This window comes from Aythya ferina, assembly GCF_964211825.1.
Source record: "Aythya ferina genome assembly, chromosome: 2".
Taxonomy (NCBI): Eukaryota; Metazoa; Chordata; class Aves; order Anseriformes; family Anatidae; genus Aythya; species Aythya ferina.
The window spans coordinates 88,502,328-88,518,097 of record NC_140297.1 but is presented as its reverse complement, the minus strand read 5'-3'; the positions used below and the strand labels follow the sequence as shown (position 1 = coordinate 88,518,097).

Sequence of the window (15,770 nt, the reverse complement as noted above, 5' to 3'; positions counted from 1 at the left end):
CATATTTGCCCACGGTATAATTATAAAAAAAATAATTTCTGTTATGATATTGTATTCTTATTTTTGTCTCTGTTCTTGGGGAAAAAAAAAACTTTTTGCTGATGTGTCCCATACATCACGTGCTAAAAAACAACCCAACTGATTACCTTTGATTTAAAAACTTCTCAGAAGGAAGTTGCATAACAAGACTGAGAGCTCAAGCATGTGGGTTTTGGCAGAGAGCTGCGGAAGAAAGCCCTGGCTATAGCAACCTCACAAGAAAAGAACTTGACATTTTGAAAAATTTTTATTGACCGGTGTGGACAGGGAACGGGAAGTCAGATCGCTCTCACAGGCAAGCTGCAGTCTCTTCCTTGCTGACCTTTAAATGCCACTTAGTGTCATCAGAAAATCAAGGAAATGCTAATAACAGGGCTTTGGGTAAGCGAGTTTTATATCAGGGATATCTTTTGGAAACAAACATAAGATGACTTCCCTTTTTATAGGTACCTGTTTTTGTAAAACAGAATTCTCACAACAGTACTGTTACATATTAATGGATTTTTAATAGATAGTTTAAAATTAAATTTGTTTATTAATACGATCTTTATATTTTTTTTTTTTTGAAGTACCTGTAAGATGTGAGAGCTCCTCTCCTGTTCATCCTTAAAAAGCGAATAGTTTGCAAAAGGCATTTTATAATTGCATTGCAGGGTGATGGTCTAGGAACACAGACTTGCCTCTGCTTTAGACTCATAACCTGTCTTGAGTTCAGTGGGCTATGGCCTTTGGTAGTCTTGTGGAAAGTCAAATTCTTTTGAACATGGGATCGGTATGCCTAAGTCACCAGATTACTCTGAGCCTTTATGCTTCTGTGTTTTAAACAGTACTGGCCATCCAAAAGCTAATTTTCCACTAGAAGAACTGGGAGGAAAACACTGAAACTAAACTGCTTATCCCTAAAGAGTCATATGCATTAACAATAAAGAAGGTCCCTTATATTTCAGAAGTTTAAGGAGCAGGAAAAAACTCCACGGCAAGTGTAACACTAAACAATGTATACATCAGAACAGATGTAGCTGTTCTTTGCTTCCTTCCAACATCTGCTTCATGGAACTGAAATGGACTTTGGTCTGGGGTTGAAGTTTAAGACCTGTTCAAGACACTTGCTCAATTAGAGGCCAGGTTTACTGGTGACCTATGCTGGTCCATCTGTGTTTGTTTGCTTCAGCTTAATTTGAAAAAAGAAGAGGAAACTTTTTTTCTTGCTAGTTTGCATTACTTAATTGTTGTTAGAACGGCAGGCAAAGTGCTGTAATACCAGTGGTCTAGCAAAGACTATGATTTTACGAGTCAGGAGACATTTTGAAAAGCTCTTTATATAATTCATTGCCCTGATTTTTTTTTATTATTTTTTTTCTGCAGCGTAGTTAAAAACACACAGATTGTAGGAGCCAAATTTGATTCTGAACAAAACATTAACCATAGCCTGTTATCAAATGAAACAGGAGATAAGGGCTGTCTTCTTCAGACAACTATACTGGCTGTAGTGCTTCAGTTTGGTTTTCCTCTCACCTATGCTGCTATAATTTGAGTAGTCCCACTGAAATAGGTCCGCTGATAACAAATTAAAACAAGAACAAATGAGAGGGAGTTTGGGCAAATGACTTGTGCATATCAGGTCCCTGCAAGTTTGCTTAGTTAATGTTGTATGCTCTTACTTGTTGCCCTACTAGCCTGTCTGAAACCTGTCTCCAAAATCCAGTGATTTGAAAAGAAGCTGCAATACATCTAACTGAACCTAAAATATTTTAGAGCTGGGTAAAGTGTTGTCTCTCTAGGTCAGGTTTACAACAAAAAATGAATCCAAATGAATGCCAAAAACACTTTTATCAATGGTTCATGTCCAAAGGTGTTTTTTTTTTTTCTCCTTAAAGATAATGAAAAGGGCTCCACTTGTGGGAGAACTTGAAGATCTGCCTCCAGTTACACAGAGCTCTCACTGCTGTATGATGGGGCTTTCAAAACTACTTTGATGTTTTTCTCAATCCATTCCCTTGGAAGAAGTAGTATGTTTTTATTGTAGGGGAAAAGTCTCAACATGAATATTCTTGAAATGCTCACTCAGTAAATAAAGGGCTTGATATCAAGGTTGAACTGGGTGATGAAAAAGTAGAGGAATTTCCAAGTTTTTCATTTTTTTCTCTTGATAAAGTCTTTTTATTATTGACTATTTACAGTTTCATATTAGTATTACTTTTTTTTCCTTGTATCTTCTCTTAGGAAATTTAAGCTTTAGAAAAATAGGTTAAAATGTTTAGTTATTCATGACTGCGTTCCTTCACAGTGATCTGAAAGTGCCTGAAAAGGGAACCACAAGACACTGAGTTAGAATTGAATGGGATATTAATTTAAATCTAGGTACATCCTATGTTCTTATCAGTACATTGTATTTGTAATACTGGGAGGGAAGATTTTGGGTTATTTATTGTTTTCATTTATCTGTAAATCTGTGAACAAATTTTCTCAACCTTTTAATGCAGTAAGGAAAATCAAAGAATTAAAACAGTCACAAAAGCATAGCCTGTAGAATAAACTTTAAAATGATTTTGTTCAGTCCTTTTGTAAGTGTGCAGGAAAAGGAGACTACTGTGTATTTCACCATGTGAACCCAATCATTTCTTCAGGAGTGAACAAAGTTTATTTTGTAGAACCAGGTACAATATGGACTGTGATCAACTTAAAACTTAATAGGTTTTAGAGTAGATCATTATTTTTCCCACTGCCTGAGATGTAGGAGCAAGGAAAAAGCTTATTAATTTATAAGATTAGACCAAGTCTCTTAAACCCCACCTTCCAATTAGAGCTTTTTTGTTCATTTGCTAGAAAGGTGAAAAAACTATTGATGCTAGTCAGTTCAGAGAAATTAGTCATGAAAAAGATCTGGCAAATACTGCTCTAATCCTTTAGTAAAACTACAGGTGATCAGAGGAGGCTGGTACTATGCATTGTTTGTGCTAAATATTGTGAAGTCTGTGCAGTGTGCAAAGTAAAAGGTAACCAAAAAGTCCAGCAAATAGTTTTAAGTCAGTGGTAATTATCACATGGAGGTCAGGACACAAAACAATTTGTTATCTGGATTACCATTTTCAGTTGCTTTCATACGAATCTACAAAATACTGAACCTTGCTAGGCAGTCAGGAACCTGTATTATGTGTGTATATTTTGTGATGCTATATATTTTAGCTCATTATGCTTCATGAGTGCTTCCTCAACAGTGCTCAAATTAAATTAATTGTCTTTTTGAGCTCAATGCCCCATGTTTTAAATTTTTACCTAAGATTTTACACTTGTAGAAAGGAATTATCCTACTATCTCATGCGTATCCACCACAGTAATGAAGCAGTCATACAAATGAGGAAGAGCATTTCCTCCACTTCCCAGACTAGAGAACTTAGGTTGAAAGAACAGCTTCTTTTATTTGTAAAGTGATGAGATTTGTGGTGGTCTTTAGTTTCCTGCTAGTATGTATTCTGTGGTCTTGAACAAAATTTCACCTGAGAGTTTTACATCCTGGATGGGTGAGTTTTGCACATGCAGTAGCATGTTCTGTTGTGATAAGAACAGCATTATCAACCATGGTCATCAACCTTCACTTCCAGAGTAGGTATCTCTCTCCAGCTCATAGTGGATTGGTATCAGTAATGATTTCACAGAAGCCATTTCTGAGAAGAAACAACTGTCTCATAACTTAATTAAATAGTAATGTTAGCATGGAGGCTTCTCTTAATATAAATAACGAAAGGGAACTAACAGGTTTTGAGGGAAATGTATTTACAAGATCATCGTTAGCAAATTTAAAAATGCAAATAAGTTGAATTTCAGTTGTCCAAACTAAAATAAAAATGCACATTTTCAAGTAATCATGTTTCCTAGTCCATTTCTATTGATGGATTTACTACTGTATGACTGTATGTATTTCTGATTGCATATTAATATAAAAATGTAGGAAGGTCTTGTTCAGAAATCAGTGACATTTTTCCATTGATTTTATTAAGTTTTGAGCCTAAGTAAATTTTAACATTAAGGAATTAGTGAAATAGTTTCTGCTTCTCCTTTCATCTGGGCCTGTTTAAATCTGGAGTGGTACCTGTCACTGGGATGTCTTTTGACCAGATTCATTGGTTGGCTTTAGCAGATTGTAAATACTTATGCTTGATTTTTCATGTAAATTTGAAATAATTTATTGGTAGAAGATTTTTTCTTCTGTGAAGCTGCAGAGAAGTCTTAGGTAAATCAAGCATATCAATAACAAAATAGACAAGCCTGGTATACAGGCAGCATCTGATTAATATTGTGTTCTCACTTGAGAGTAAATCTGGCTTTCAGAAATGTGTACTACGTGTAATTTAAGCTTATATTTTAAATAGCAAGCAGCAGTAGTGTTCCTATCATCAGTATTGTTAAGCTGCAGTAGGTGCTCATAGTGCCTTCTGATTTATTAATTCTGCCTGTAAGCTTTGTTCCAGTTGACCTTTAGAAGTGTCCAAAAGTTACAGTTTGCAATTCAGCAAGTTTGGCAAAGAAACGTATATGACTATTCATATCATTGTTTAAACGGTAACCAGATGTGTCTTGTTTTTCTTCTTTCTTTCCCATTGTTTTTAAAAAGTGATGTTAATCCAACATGTTAATCCATTTACAGGGTTTTTCCACGGCACCAAACTCTCCTTCGGTGAATTCTCGTTCCAGTAGCCTGGGTTCATCGCTGTCCCTTGGTAACATCTCAGGAATGACAGCAAACCCAGAAGTGAAAAAGCGCAGAGCACCTCCTCCTCCAGTTGTGACACCTCCGTTGCAGAACATGGAGATGAGCGGACAGGAAAAGATGGCAGTACAGGTAACTGAAACCACAGAAATCAGCTTCTTTGCTGAATGTGCTGACTACCCTCAGTTCATTTGTCAGAGTTGCAGTCATTCACACATCTGTTGGTTAGCCAGTAACTGCAGCAGGTCTTCACAGCACTTACCAAAATTAATCTTACCAAATAAAATTAGAAAAAGCATTGGGTTTGTACATACTTTATTTAGCTCTCTTGAGACCTCCCCAAGCTTTTCCCACTATCAAGAGTTCTTCTGAATGAGAAAAGCTATGTGAAGCATTATTATAATAAAAGACGGAGGAGGAAGAAGAAGTAAGGATAGAGAAGTTGGTAGTTATACAGGGGGACTAGATAGCTTTATTGGATTGTTTCCTGTGCTGGATACTAGAAGATCTGCCCTATTTCCCAGTTGTGCCATGAGATATGTTAAAGTGGTGTTCTGTTTTCCCTTTAAAAAGGTTCAATGTTCCATGACACAGTCAGCTGAATTAAACACAAATTGAGAAGAAAAACCTTTTTCAGGACCTAACCATCTGAAAAGAATGGAGTTACGTGGGAAAGTGTTACTAAACATGCACAATCACATAAAGACTTCTGGTTCCACCATCAACAAAACCATTCTATTCTAAATGTAAACTTTAATAGTCACTGCATAAAACTAGATATGGATGCCAAATAAAATGCAAGGAACCAGTTGACCTTCAAGGCCATGTAATGTGGACTGGTTCTATTTGCTTAGAGCTTGTCATATCTATAGCAGATTTATTTTTGGAAAGTGGATTCTATTAGTCCAAAATGGAGTCAAGGAGGAATGTTCAAGGTCATTTTAGCTTATGAGGAGGAGTCTAGTGCTCAGTCTTACTCCCTGTCACTCTTCTATTTACCTGCGTTAGACATACCTTCAGTGCCTTTTCCAATGAGGCATTGTGTAAGCAAAGTTGATACATGGACTTTGTAATGGATTATCAGATTTCACTTTCCCATTCTTAGGATAGGCAAAAGCTTGATTGGTGGGACATGATGGTGCTTCATCTTTCAAAATACGGTTAGGTGCCATTGGTAGAACACTCATCTACAGATACAGCTCTAGAGAAATGATTATATTACTTCTCAACATTTGGTGCACCGTTAAAAAAAAAATCTTTTGAAATTCTCAGTGTAGATACTGTGATGGGTTTTTTTGTGTCCCCTGAAGTTAAACGTTCAATGTGTTCAATAAAAATATTAAGTTTATACAAGTATAGTCATCACATAATGTGTTACTCTGACATTCTCTTAGGCTTATCTCCATGCATTGTGGCATTGACATTTTAAATTGTTTTAGGCAAAAACAGTGAGAAGCTAAACTCTTACTAAACATTTTAGCATCAACTTTGTTGCAAATAGATGGAAGTGCTGGCTTTCTTAATCCATTGGGGAAAAAAAGTGTTAATTTGTCAAAAGTAGCATACAGTACAGTGGCAACTTCAAATTCTCATAGTCTAAAGGAAAAGCTGTTTTGACAAAAGGAAAGAGATGAAGGTTGCATCAGAGGATATTTCATAGCAAAATTAATTTTAGTCAATAGAACTGTTGTGTGGAGCTGACAAAGCTATTGAAGAATATGGTATATTATGGGCACATTTGCTAGAGTTAGTTTGCCTGCATTTGTTGGGTAATGGACATCTTTCTGAAAAAAGTTGCCCATGTCAAAATATTAAACAGTTATTATGTGCTTCTGCAGCTCCCAGATTGAAAGTGGCTCACAGGCTGCACTGTAGTTCAAACGGGAATGAGTGAAGTACAGTTGAAATGAAGCAATGAAAAACTGAGGGAAGAGATTAGTTATTGCGTATTCTGTGACAAGGTAGCAACAGGAATATTGTTTACATGAAAACCCAAACAGTTCTATTTTATCTACGTGCAGACTATCCAGTTTGCTGTGAAAATAGAGTAAAAAATCTCAGGGTGTAAGTTTATTTCTTTAGTTTATGGGAAAGAATTAGCACTGATTTTTTTTTTTTCAGGGAAGGACGTCAATTCCTTATTAATGGACTTCCTTCCATAAAAAGATAAGATGTTTGTTTAGAAAACTTTATTTATGTGCAACTGTTACTAACAGGAAGATCCTGCAAAAGGGGAACATGTTTATTTCCAGTGAAGCTAGCACATTAATAGAAAATTAAAACAGTGGTATTCTGAACTTTCAGAAGGATTTTTCTTTTTAAACTGTCTCCTTCCATAAAGCTGCATAGAAAAGCAAATAATGGAGCTGTTACGGATACACGTAGATTGATTTTCCAACCTAACAAGCCCATTATTTTTAACCCATTGTTAAGCTCTAGGGCATTCTCTTTTCTTCATGGCATACATAAAGCTTTGGGAGTATACATGTAATTGCCCTACCTAGTAATTGTACTAAGAAATTTCTGTGTGTATGAAAGGATGTTTATACTTCTAAATTTATATTTTCTCTGCTTGTTTTTTTTCTGGATAGGTGGGTCATGGCAATGTATTTTTGCTGTTGTGCAGCTTTTGTTTCTTACAGTAATTTACCTCCTTGAGGGTAAGGCCCCTGCAGTAACTTTAATTACTTTTTACTGCAGCATCATTAGTTTTCCTAGTCTGTTTCTAGTCTTCCCATTTCCATGTCTATTGAGAGGTAGTATTTCGTCTGTAACTGTATTAAATCTCTTCTAGCAAGTATTTATTTCAGTTCGAAGTGCAATTGAGCGATGTTTCAGAGTGTGCTGTGCATACACTAAGTAGTTTACAAAGGAATTCAGAGTCAAAGAAAGGAGTTTACGGATTTCTTCCCTGGAGACTTTTTCCCCTTTTTGTAAACATCTCCCAAGTGATGCAATTTAGAATAATGAGAAGCCCATTGAAAAAATATTTTTTAAAAGGCCAAGGTATAGTAGTAACACTTTGTCATAACACTGTTCAGATATCACTGTTTTACCATTAAGTGTTCGAATGTATAGAGTAGAAAAGAGCATGGAGTGGTGGAAAAAAAAAAAAAAAAAAAAAAAAAAAAACTCTTTTACACATTTTGCAAACAGTTACAGAATTTTAGAGGATGTGCTAGCAAAATTTGGGGCCACCTTATTGTAGGCATATTAAAAACTGGGTTCACAACCCAAAAAGCATGTGCTATGTAGACAAAACACATAAGAGAAAATCTGTATGAGTATTCCATTATGGAGCACATGAAGAGAAGCCACACATGAAGTCTGACAGAATTAAGCACATCTCAGGGGCTTATTCACTGGCCTCTCTTTAAAAGAAAAAGTGTGGTTTGGGTCATTTCTTGGAAGAATTGCAGAATTGAGTATTTAAGTCTTTTGGAGGTCAAGACTAATGTGCACTGGCAAATAAGTTTATGGGAATAATCACTTTTTATTTTCAGTGTGTATGGAAAAGTACAGAAATTAGAGTGAGGGGAGATGATAAATTAGGCCTCAGGGGCTTTCTGTAAGAGCCTTTTCTATGAAATTGAGTGGTTTATTCAGAGTAAAATCATGAGGCTTTTTGGAGACAACATCAGAATTAGAAGAGGGCTCTTCAGTGCCTCCATCTTTTTAATAGCTCTAATGTCAACTCCAGAAGCCAGAAATGCAATTTGTAGACTGTGATAAAGGAGCCATGTGCTGTTTCAGCTGCTGTGATTTTCAGAACAGAAGCACTTTCATATAATATGTAGATGTAACGGGAGGCATCTGGGATTTGTTATTAGCCAGTCAAATTCCTGTACTGAATGAAGAATAGGGCAATATAGCAAACATAAATATTCTAGCATTTGTTTTGTAGTTTTTAATTTTAGTTGCCAACATGGCAAGACAGCGGGTTCAATTAAAAATTGTATCTTTGCTCCTAGTGTAGGTGAAGAAATGGCCTCGCATTTTCAGAAGGCACCAAAAAATATATTTTTTCCCCATGTTTATATGATTTCCTGGATGTTGCTGCAAACAAACAAATGTATGTGACATGCTGTGGGGTTTGCCTTGCTTCTTACGTACCTTTCTTCTCCATGTAGATCTCAGCTTGGATTGCTGAGGACAGTTGTTGACTCATCGTTCTTGCTCAAGTCCATTCCTTTAGAAGAGACCACTTGCCCTCAGTGTTTTATCAAGGGTGATATTTTCTCACCAAGAATAGCTTGTTGAAGAGGCTTACTCATATGAATAAAAAGGAATATTGCAGCCAAAGAGAATCACAAGCTTACTCAGAGCATTTCTGGCAGGTTTTGTTCTCCCTACCTCCAGTTTATTTGCGACCAGTTTTATGTCTAAATGAGTAGTTAGCTGTACGGTGATAGTTTTAACATCAACAAATATAAGTGAGATTTTTTATCTTTCCTGGAGAAAAAAAATACTCGTTAAAAATTTGCTAAATTTATTGTATATTTGGAGAAGATATTTCAGCATTTGCTGTACATCTTTTATTAAATGAAGAAAACTAAAAATATGCAAATGCAGAGGAAAAGTTATTTTTTACCATCTTAGTTAAAAAATTCTCCTGACAACCACACAAGGGTGTTTTGTTCCTGTTGTTGTTTTCTTTTTTTTTTTTTTTTTTCTTTTCAAATGTTTCTGTACTCTTGCGGGAGACAGCAGCTTCCCATGGCTCATGTTCCTCTGCTCCAGCACATCTTATGCTTCCAAGACTTCTTTTTCCACCACTACTCCACGAGAGAAGTGCCACTGAGATGACAGGCCCCTGGGTTAGGCATCCTGGGCTCTGAGTAGCATTGTCATGCCTTTGGTAATGACACCTTTCTCACAGGAGAAGTTGTGCTACAGTACCACTCGTTGTCCTCTTATATATAAACCAATATAAATGGAATATATCAATGAGAGGTGTGTCCCATCTGGTTTATGGAGCACATTAAGAGTGTGTCCAAAGGATGAGATATGCTAATGAAATGAAATACTGTGTTAAAAGCTATTGATTTTATGTCCATTTGCAGGCAACCCTGGAGTACTCCAAATCACACCACACATGGGCACTGGGTAGTGAAAACATACCTGCTGTTGATACTGCCAGTGAGAACCACGGAATAATGTTCAAGTAGTAAAAATAAAGGGAAGGCAGTGAAGGAAATATATGAATAAAATTATGTTGAAATCATAATTAACAGAGGAAATCTGGTCAAAGAATTGTTAAACCATACACTCACCTGGATTTCCAGAATCAGTCCCTGAATTTGCATTTCTCAAAAGTCCCATGTACATGTGAGTATGCCACAGGGGTGAAGTTGGGAGCCATTTGGAAATATGATTCATGATCTTCCTTAGAAGTAAAATATACTTTAAACAGTGGCCATGATTTTTAGAAACGGTTAGCCTTGCTGTCCATAATTAGGAAGCTGAGTTTGTAGCTTGATGTTTGCTGAACTTTTAAGATGTCAGAAGCTACGTCTGGTTGCTCAGCAACTCAGTATCTGGACACGGTGATTTTATTATCATATTATTCTTCACTATGCCACCTTCTGTTGCAAAAGAAGTTTAAATTGAAATTGTTCCTATAAAAATCTGAGCAAAGGAACTGTTTCTGCTGTTCACGTCCAGCCAGCATACCCTGATTTTTAGCAGATATCTTTCACGCTCATTTCCACTAAGTGATTACCACTCTTCAACCTTACGTCTTCATTATCTAAGGGCACAGATTTGTGGCGTGCTGACTGCAGGGATAATCTCGATTGGTATGAAATCACACTGTTACTGCTGTTCACATCAGGTTTTCAAAGTGACGTATTTCCATAGGGCTGCAAATTAGACCCTAACGCAATGGATACCAATGCTGTAGGGCAGTGAAGGGTAAAGTTGGTTCATAGTATGTGCAGCTGTGTCAGTGAAGAGGCCATCAGTAGAGTTCGCTGTTTGCTGCATGGGTTAAAGTTTTTTGAATCTGCTTTGTTGCTAGATACTCTGGATCAGTTTGACATTTAAAATAATAATAATACTCCTGCAGTTTACTCACTTCTAAGAAACAGCTGAGTGTTTAGCAAAGAGACTGTGCTTGTGTGGATGTGCCTTCTTCTGTTTGTGCATTTTATTCTGACAGGTTTTCTCGGACTGTCAGAAGCATCATTTTAAAGGAGAGTCATGATACCAGCAGGTATTACAATTGTAGTGAAACTGAGGGATGGAATCACAACTGAATGAGAAAAGTTACTGTGGTTACCTGAAGAACAGAGGTTTATAGTGGGCAGGTGTCTATGCTGCAATCATCTTTGTCAGCACCCTGTTCTGACCAGATTATTGTATTAGAACCATGGAATCGTTAAGTTTGGAAAAGACCTCCAAGACCATCTGGTCACCCACTAAACCATGTCCAACCTTTCCTTGAACACCCGCAGGGTCAGTGACCCCACCACCTCCCTGGGCAACCTGTCCCTATGCCTGACCACTCTTCCTGAGTAGTCTTTCTACCTCCTCCTTTGTGCATCTGCTCCAGTTCACTGCTGTGCAAACCCTACTCTTAACCAGAGCTCTGTGTCCCAAGGGGCAGAATTTCATATCTGTTTAGATTTACTAAGCTGGTCAGTCCTAATTTTGCACAAATGATTATACTCATGCATACCTGGGGGACAAGGAGAGCTTGTTTCTTCATAATGCAGCAGAATAGGATTCTGCTACGGGTATTTGCTTCCCTTTTAAATTCAATCTTTCTGTATTTCTACGTAAAGTGAAAGGTAATGAGCAGTTCATGGTGGAGATCATCTGACAGTTGTATTCTTTGTTAATAGGGAGCCCATAATTCAACAAAAGGGTGGGTGGACTCAGTTATCAGTTATCTCCCTTTCATAGGTTACACCTAAGCCAGAAATGTCTGCTAGAAGTCAACAAGATATGAGTGCTTGCTTTTTTTATCATCTTTCAGAGAGGAAGGGAGGTTTCTTTTGACTCAGAGGTCTTCTGGGTGAGGTCTTCTCAACCTTTCTCTTATGACACATTTCCTTTCCCCTTAAGTGTTCTGTGAATGTGGTTGGGGTTTTTTTGGTGGTGGTGGGTGGGGGTCTTTTGTGGTGTGTTTTTTCTGCATTTTTTTGTGGATTTTTATGTGTTTTTGTTTTGGTTTGTTTTTTATGTGGAGCATCCAGAAGTCTCCCTTGAGAATAACAGATACTTTTTCTCACATTCTGAGGAAGGATGCAATGAATCAGTTTCTGCTGCAGGAAAAAGCTGTTTTTCAAAATGTGTCCTTTAGTTCTACAAAATACTGCATCTTGTAGATCACTTCTCAATTTTCCATAAGCTCCCTGAGGATATGAAAGCAAGATTTCTTCTAAAAGACGAGGGAAAACACTTGACTTTTTAGTTTTTTGTTTGTTTGTTTGTTTGTTTAAAGTTAAATAAAAAGAATTTAGTGATTGGCTTTGTACCCTTTTTTTGTATGTTCTGGTGCAGTTTTCTTTTTGTGTATTAAGAAGGCCTGAAATGTGAATGGCGCGTGTTATTTTTAAAGATCCTTAGTCTTTGTTTTTTAACAGAGGACATCGTGACTACTAGATCATAATCTTCATTGGTGTTAGCGGCAGACTTGATCGAACCCTCAGGCGATGTGTGATACCTCTCAGCAATATTTTGTCATGAGGACAGGGATATCGAATCTTTGTTAAAGATGCTTTTTTTCTTGAAAAAAAAACAACCTTCAGGTGCCCAAATTATGTAAGCATAACGAAGAAATCCTCTTCTTATGTTAAGAAGTCAGCAGCAGGTAGTCAAGGATGTATGAGATGTCCTGTCATGGTTTAAAAACAAACCTAATGTTACTTTTCAGAGTTCTTGAGCTTACAGTGGGATATAATACTAAAAATTATAGAGGGGGTACAGATCCTAAGAAAACTTGTTAAATCATTCTCTCTTCCTCATTTTTGTATTAGAGTTTGGATATTAGTTGCTGTAGTGTACATTGTACTGCTGTACAATGCCAGATCAAGAGGCTGGGGACTTGTGACGCAATTGGCATTAGTCAGTATTTTGATACAATCAAAGAGTAGCTGAGTCTTTCTCTCTGTGTCAATAGACAACAAGTAAATAGATAATTAATAGACTAACCCATTAGGAATGGAAATTGTATCTATTCCTCTGTATTTCACTGCAAATTCATGTAGAAACCACTTATTTTGGATGGCATAGGCTGCAAATACTGTATGGTAGTTAAGAAACTTTCCATTAGGCTTTTACTGTCCCACTTGTTTTGGCACTTTTATTCCAGTCATACTGTTGTCTGAAATTTTATTTAGAAGCTTATTAACTTCATTTATACATCGCTGTAGATGTTGAGAGTTCATGGATGGGATGGGCTCTTTTTCCTCTGCTCAACAAACAGATGATACTCTGTGTAGATAACTGTGAAGTAATACACATTCTCAATGAATTCACTAGATCACTACTACTTAGATAACCAGGCAACATGCCTCTTGTTAATACAGAAGCAGCTGTCCTTGATTCCTATTCCCATCTTTGCTCTCTATTTTGTGGTCCTAAGTGCAAAGGTTTGCATTTGCAGAATGAGGTCATAAGTTTTGCCAGTAAATGATGTGAGCAATAATCACTTTCCAGGATGACCCCTGAAGCAACTTCCCTGGTATATGTGTTTCAACGTAAGTGTTGTAACTGCAGCATCAAAGTGCCCTTCAGGAGGGTTATATTTTCAGGCTACATCTCAAAATGGGGAGATGCAGGAGGGCAGCTCAAATTGCAGATAGCTGGGAGCTGTGTAGTTGATGTCCAGTGCACTCCACTGAACACGTGCCCTTCACTGAAACCAAAAAAAAAAAAAAAAAGCAAGGCAGCATCAGGAAAGATTTGATCCTATTCCATGTGAAATCAGCATCAGATCCATGTCAATGAATCATTGATTGCTTATTGATTTAAAGAGGAACACAAGACAAAAATGGACAAGTGGATAGTCACGTTTTGTACTTTCAATTCCCAGTCCCAAAAAACTGCTCTTGTAGCTTTGTACTGTCATTTAGGTGTGCCACTGTCTTCCATGCTCACTGCCCTATCCTCACAGCTGTTGCTTCTGAGACCAACCGTCATCAATCGTTATCAACTTAGGACAGATTTTTCTTTAAGAGAAAAGCAGATGAACTGTTTATTTTACTGATGCTTACTTGCTGTACTTTCTTTTGTCTTTCTGTGCTTGATTTCTAGATTACAAGACCTTTGAGGAATGGACTGTTGGTACACTTCTTTCTTGTGTAGTGATGGGTCTATTGTTTTGCTTAGCAAATTATGACATTTTTACCTTTCAGAAGATAGTAAGTCATATAGATCTATTACAGCATGCTGCTTTCCTGGATCCTATCTAGTTTTCCCAAAAGGATTAGGCAATATTTCTTTCTTTAAGATGAGTGTGTAAGCACAGAGCTTTTCTTAATGATTTTCAGTTAATTGCTTTGTGTTGAAAAAGCCATGTACATAAACTGTTGCGCTTCATAGATGTGAAATTCTGTGATGATATACTAAATTAAGTTTTATGGAAATAATGGTCTTTGTAACCAGTCATAAATCTGGAAAGTTTTATCTATTTAATATTTTCACTGGAGCTGAACCTGGCTAGTGCTATCCTATTACAGGGTCCATTATTGAGATGTACCAGAACCAATTACTAGAAACAATTGTGAGTATTAAAGGAGGTCTGTGGTCCTTAAAATGCTCTATATTGAAGTAAATGAGTATGAAATTAGAACACAGAACAATTAATTTGTAATTTGAAGGTGATTTGTTCATTTTTCCCTAAAGAGCTTTAAACATGACATTGAGTTAGTTGAGTGAGAGGTATCCAGACTTGTTCTTTTCATGTCTGACAAAACAATGCTCAGATGGCAAACATGAAACCAGCCGACAGAACATCAGATAATGTTTGCTGTGCAGTCTGGATGCTTAATTTAGCTAGACAAGTACACTCTAGTTTGGCTAATGATGCAGGCCCAAATTAAAATAAGAGAGAGAAAAGTGCAGTCATGGCTTGAAGGCTTATCTTGCTGTCATACATAGAATCAATTTTAGAAAACATATCAAAGCCTCAAAAAAAAGCTGCTAGCTAAAGGGAGTAAGTGGTACCTCTTCTAAAAAGAAAAACATCTCTGAAAAATTATTTCTGGTGCATGCATACTAAATCAAGCAAACTTTTATTTCTTTCAAAACATTTATGAAAGGCTAAAGGTAGATGATTTATGCACTGTGGTGACTACTTTCTGAATATCTTCAAAGAGTATCATTTAAGGATATATTACATTTTAATTATAATGCATAATTTTTCTCCATATCGCTAAAGAAATTCCATAGCTTGTGCAAATTGCTACCCAACCTCTTTAGAGCTCCTAATGTTCAACTTTGTTTTGCTGCACATTAACTTACTAGCAGCATGTGTCCTATTTTAGAAATAAAATTTCAGAAAACATTTCAATATCTTTAGATTTTTATGTAAGCAGCTTACTTTCCAGTTTCTTCTGTGTCCATATTTTTTCTAACTGGTAATTAATATATTTATTTTCATTTTCCTTTGTTCCATAAGATTTCTTGGTATGATGAATTAATTAAAAGGAATCGTGACTTTCTCAGTCACAAAGTGATTAAGTACAGTTGATTCTTTTTTATTTAATTAATTAATTATTTTTTTTCTGAAGTTTGGTCAGTATGAATGAGGATGTTAGTGTAGAATTTCAGTGGAGGTTTTGATGTTAGCCAGAAGGTGCAGCCTCTCGGAAGCACAAGGAGAACTAATGCTGACTCTACACTGGCCATTGGAGAATCTGTCTTTACTCAGATAAAACACACAGTTAATTTATAGGTAATGTACCATTGGAACTTGAAATTTTAAAACCTGCTGTAAAGTCCTGTCTTTATTAGAAGGAGAATATTGCTTTTCTAGATTGGGAAAAAAAAAATATTATGAAGAAGTCACTGCATA

General features: G+C 36.5%; 1 protein-coding gene across 15 annotated transcripts in view; it reads left to right on the top strand.

Moving 5' to 3' along the window:
- COBL (cordon-bleu WH2 repeat protein) overlaps positions 1-15,770 on the top strand; it is a 152,408-nt gene that overhangs the window by 75,512 nt on the left and 61,126 nt on the right. For all 15 annotated transcript variants that reach the window (XM_084508434.1, XM_084508435.1, XM_084508438.1 and 12 more), the window contains one exon: positions 4,685-4,879. In XM_084508434.1, the coding sequence (XP_084364560.1) occupies positions 4,685-4,879 (195 nt within the window). The remainder of the gene's footprint in view (positions 1-4,684; positions 4,880-15,770) is intronic.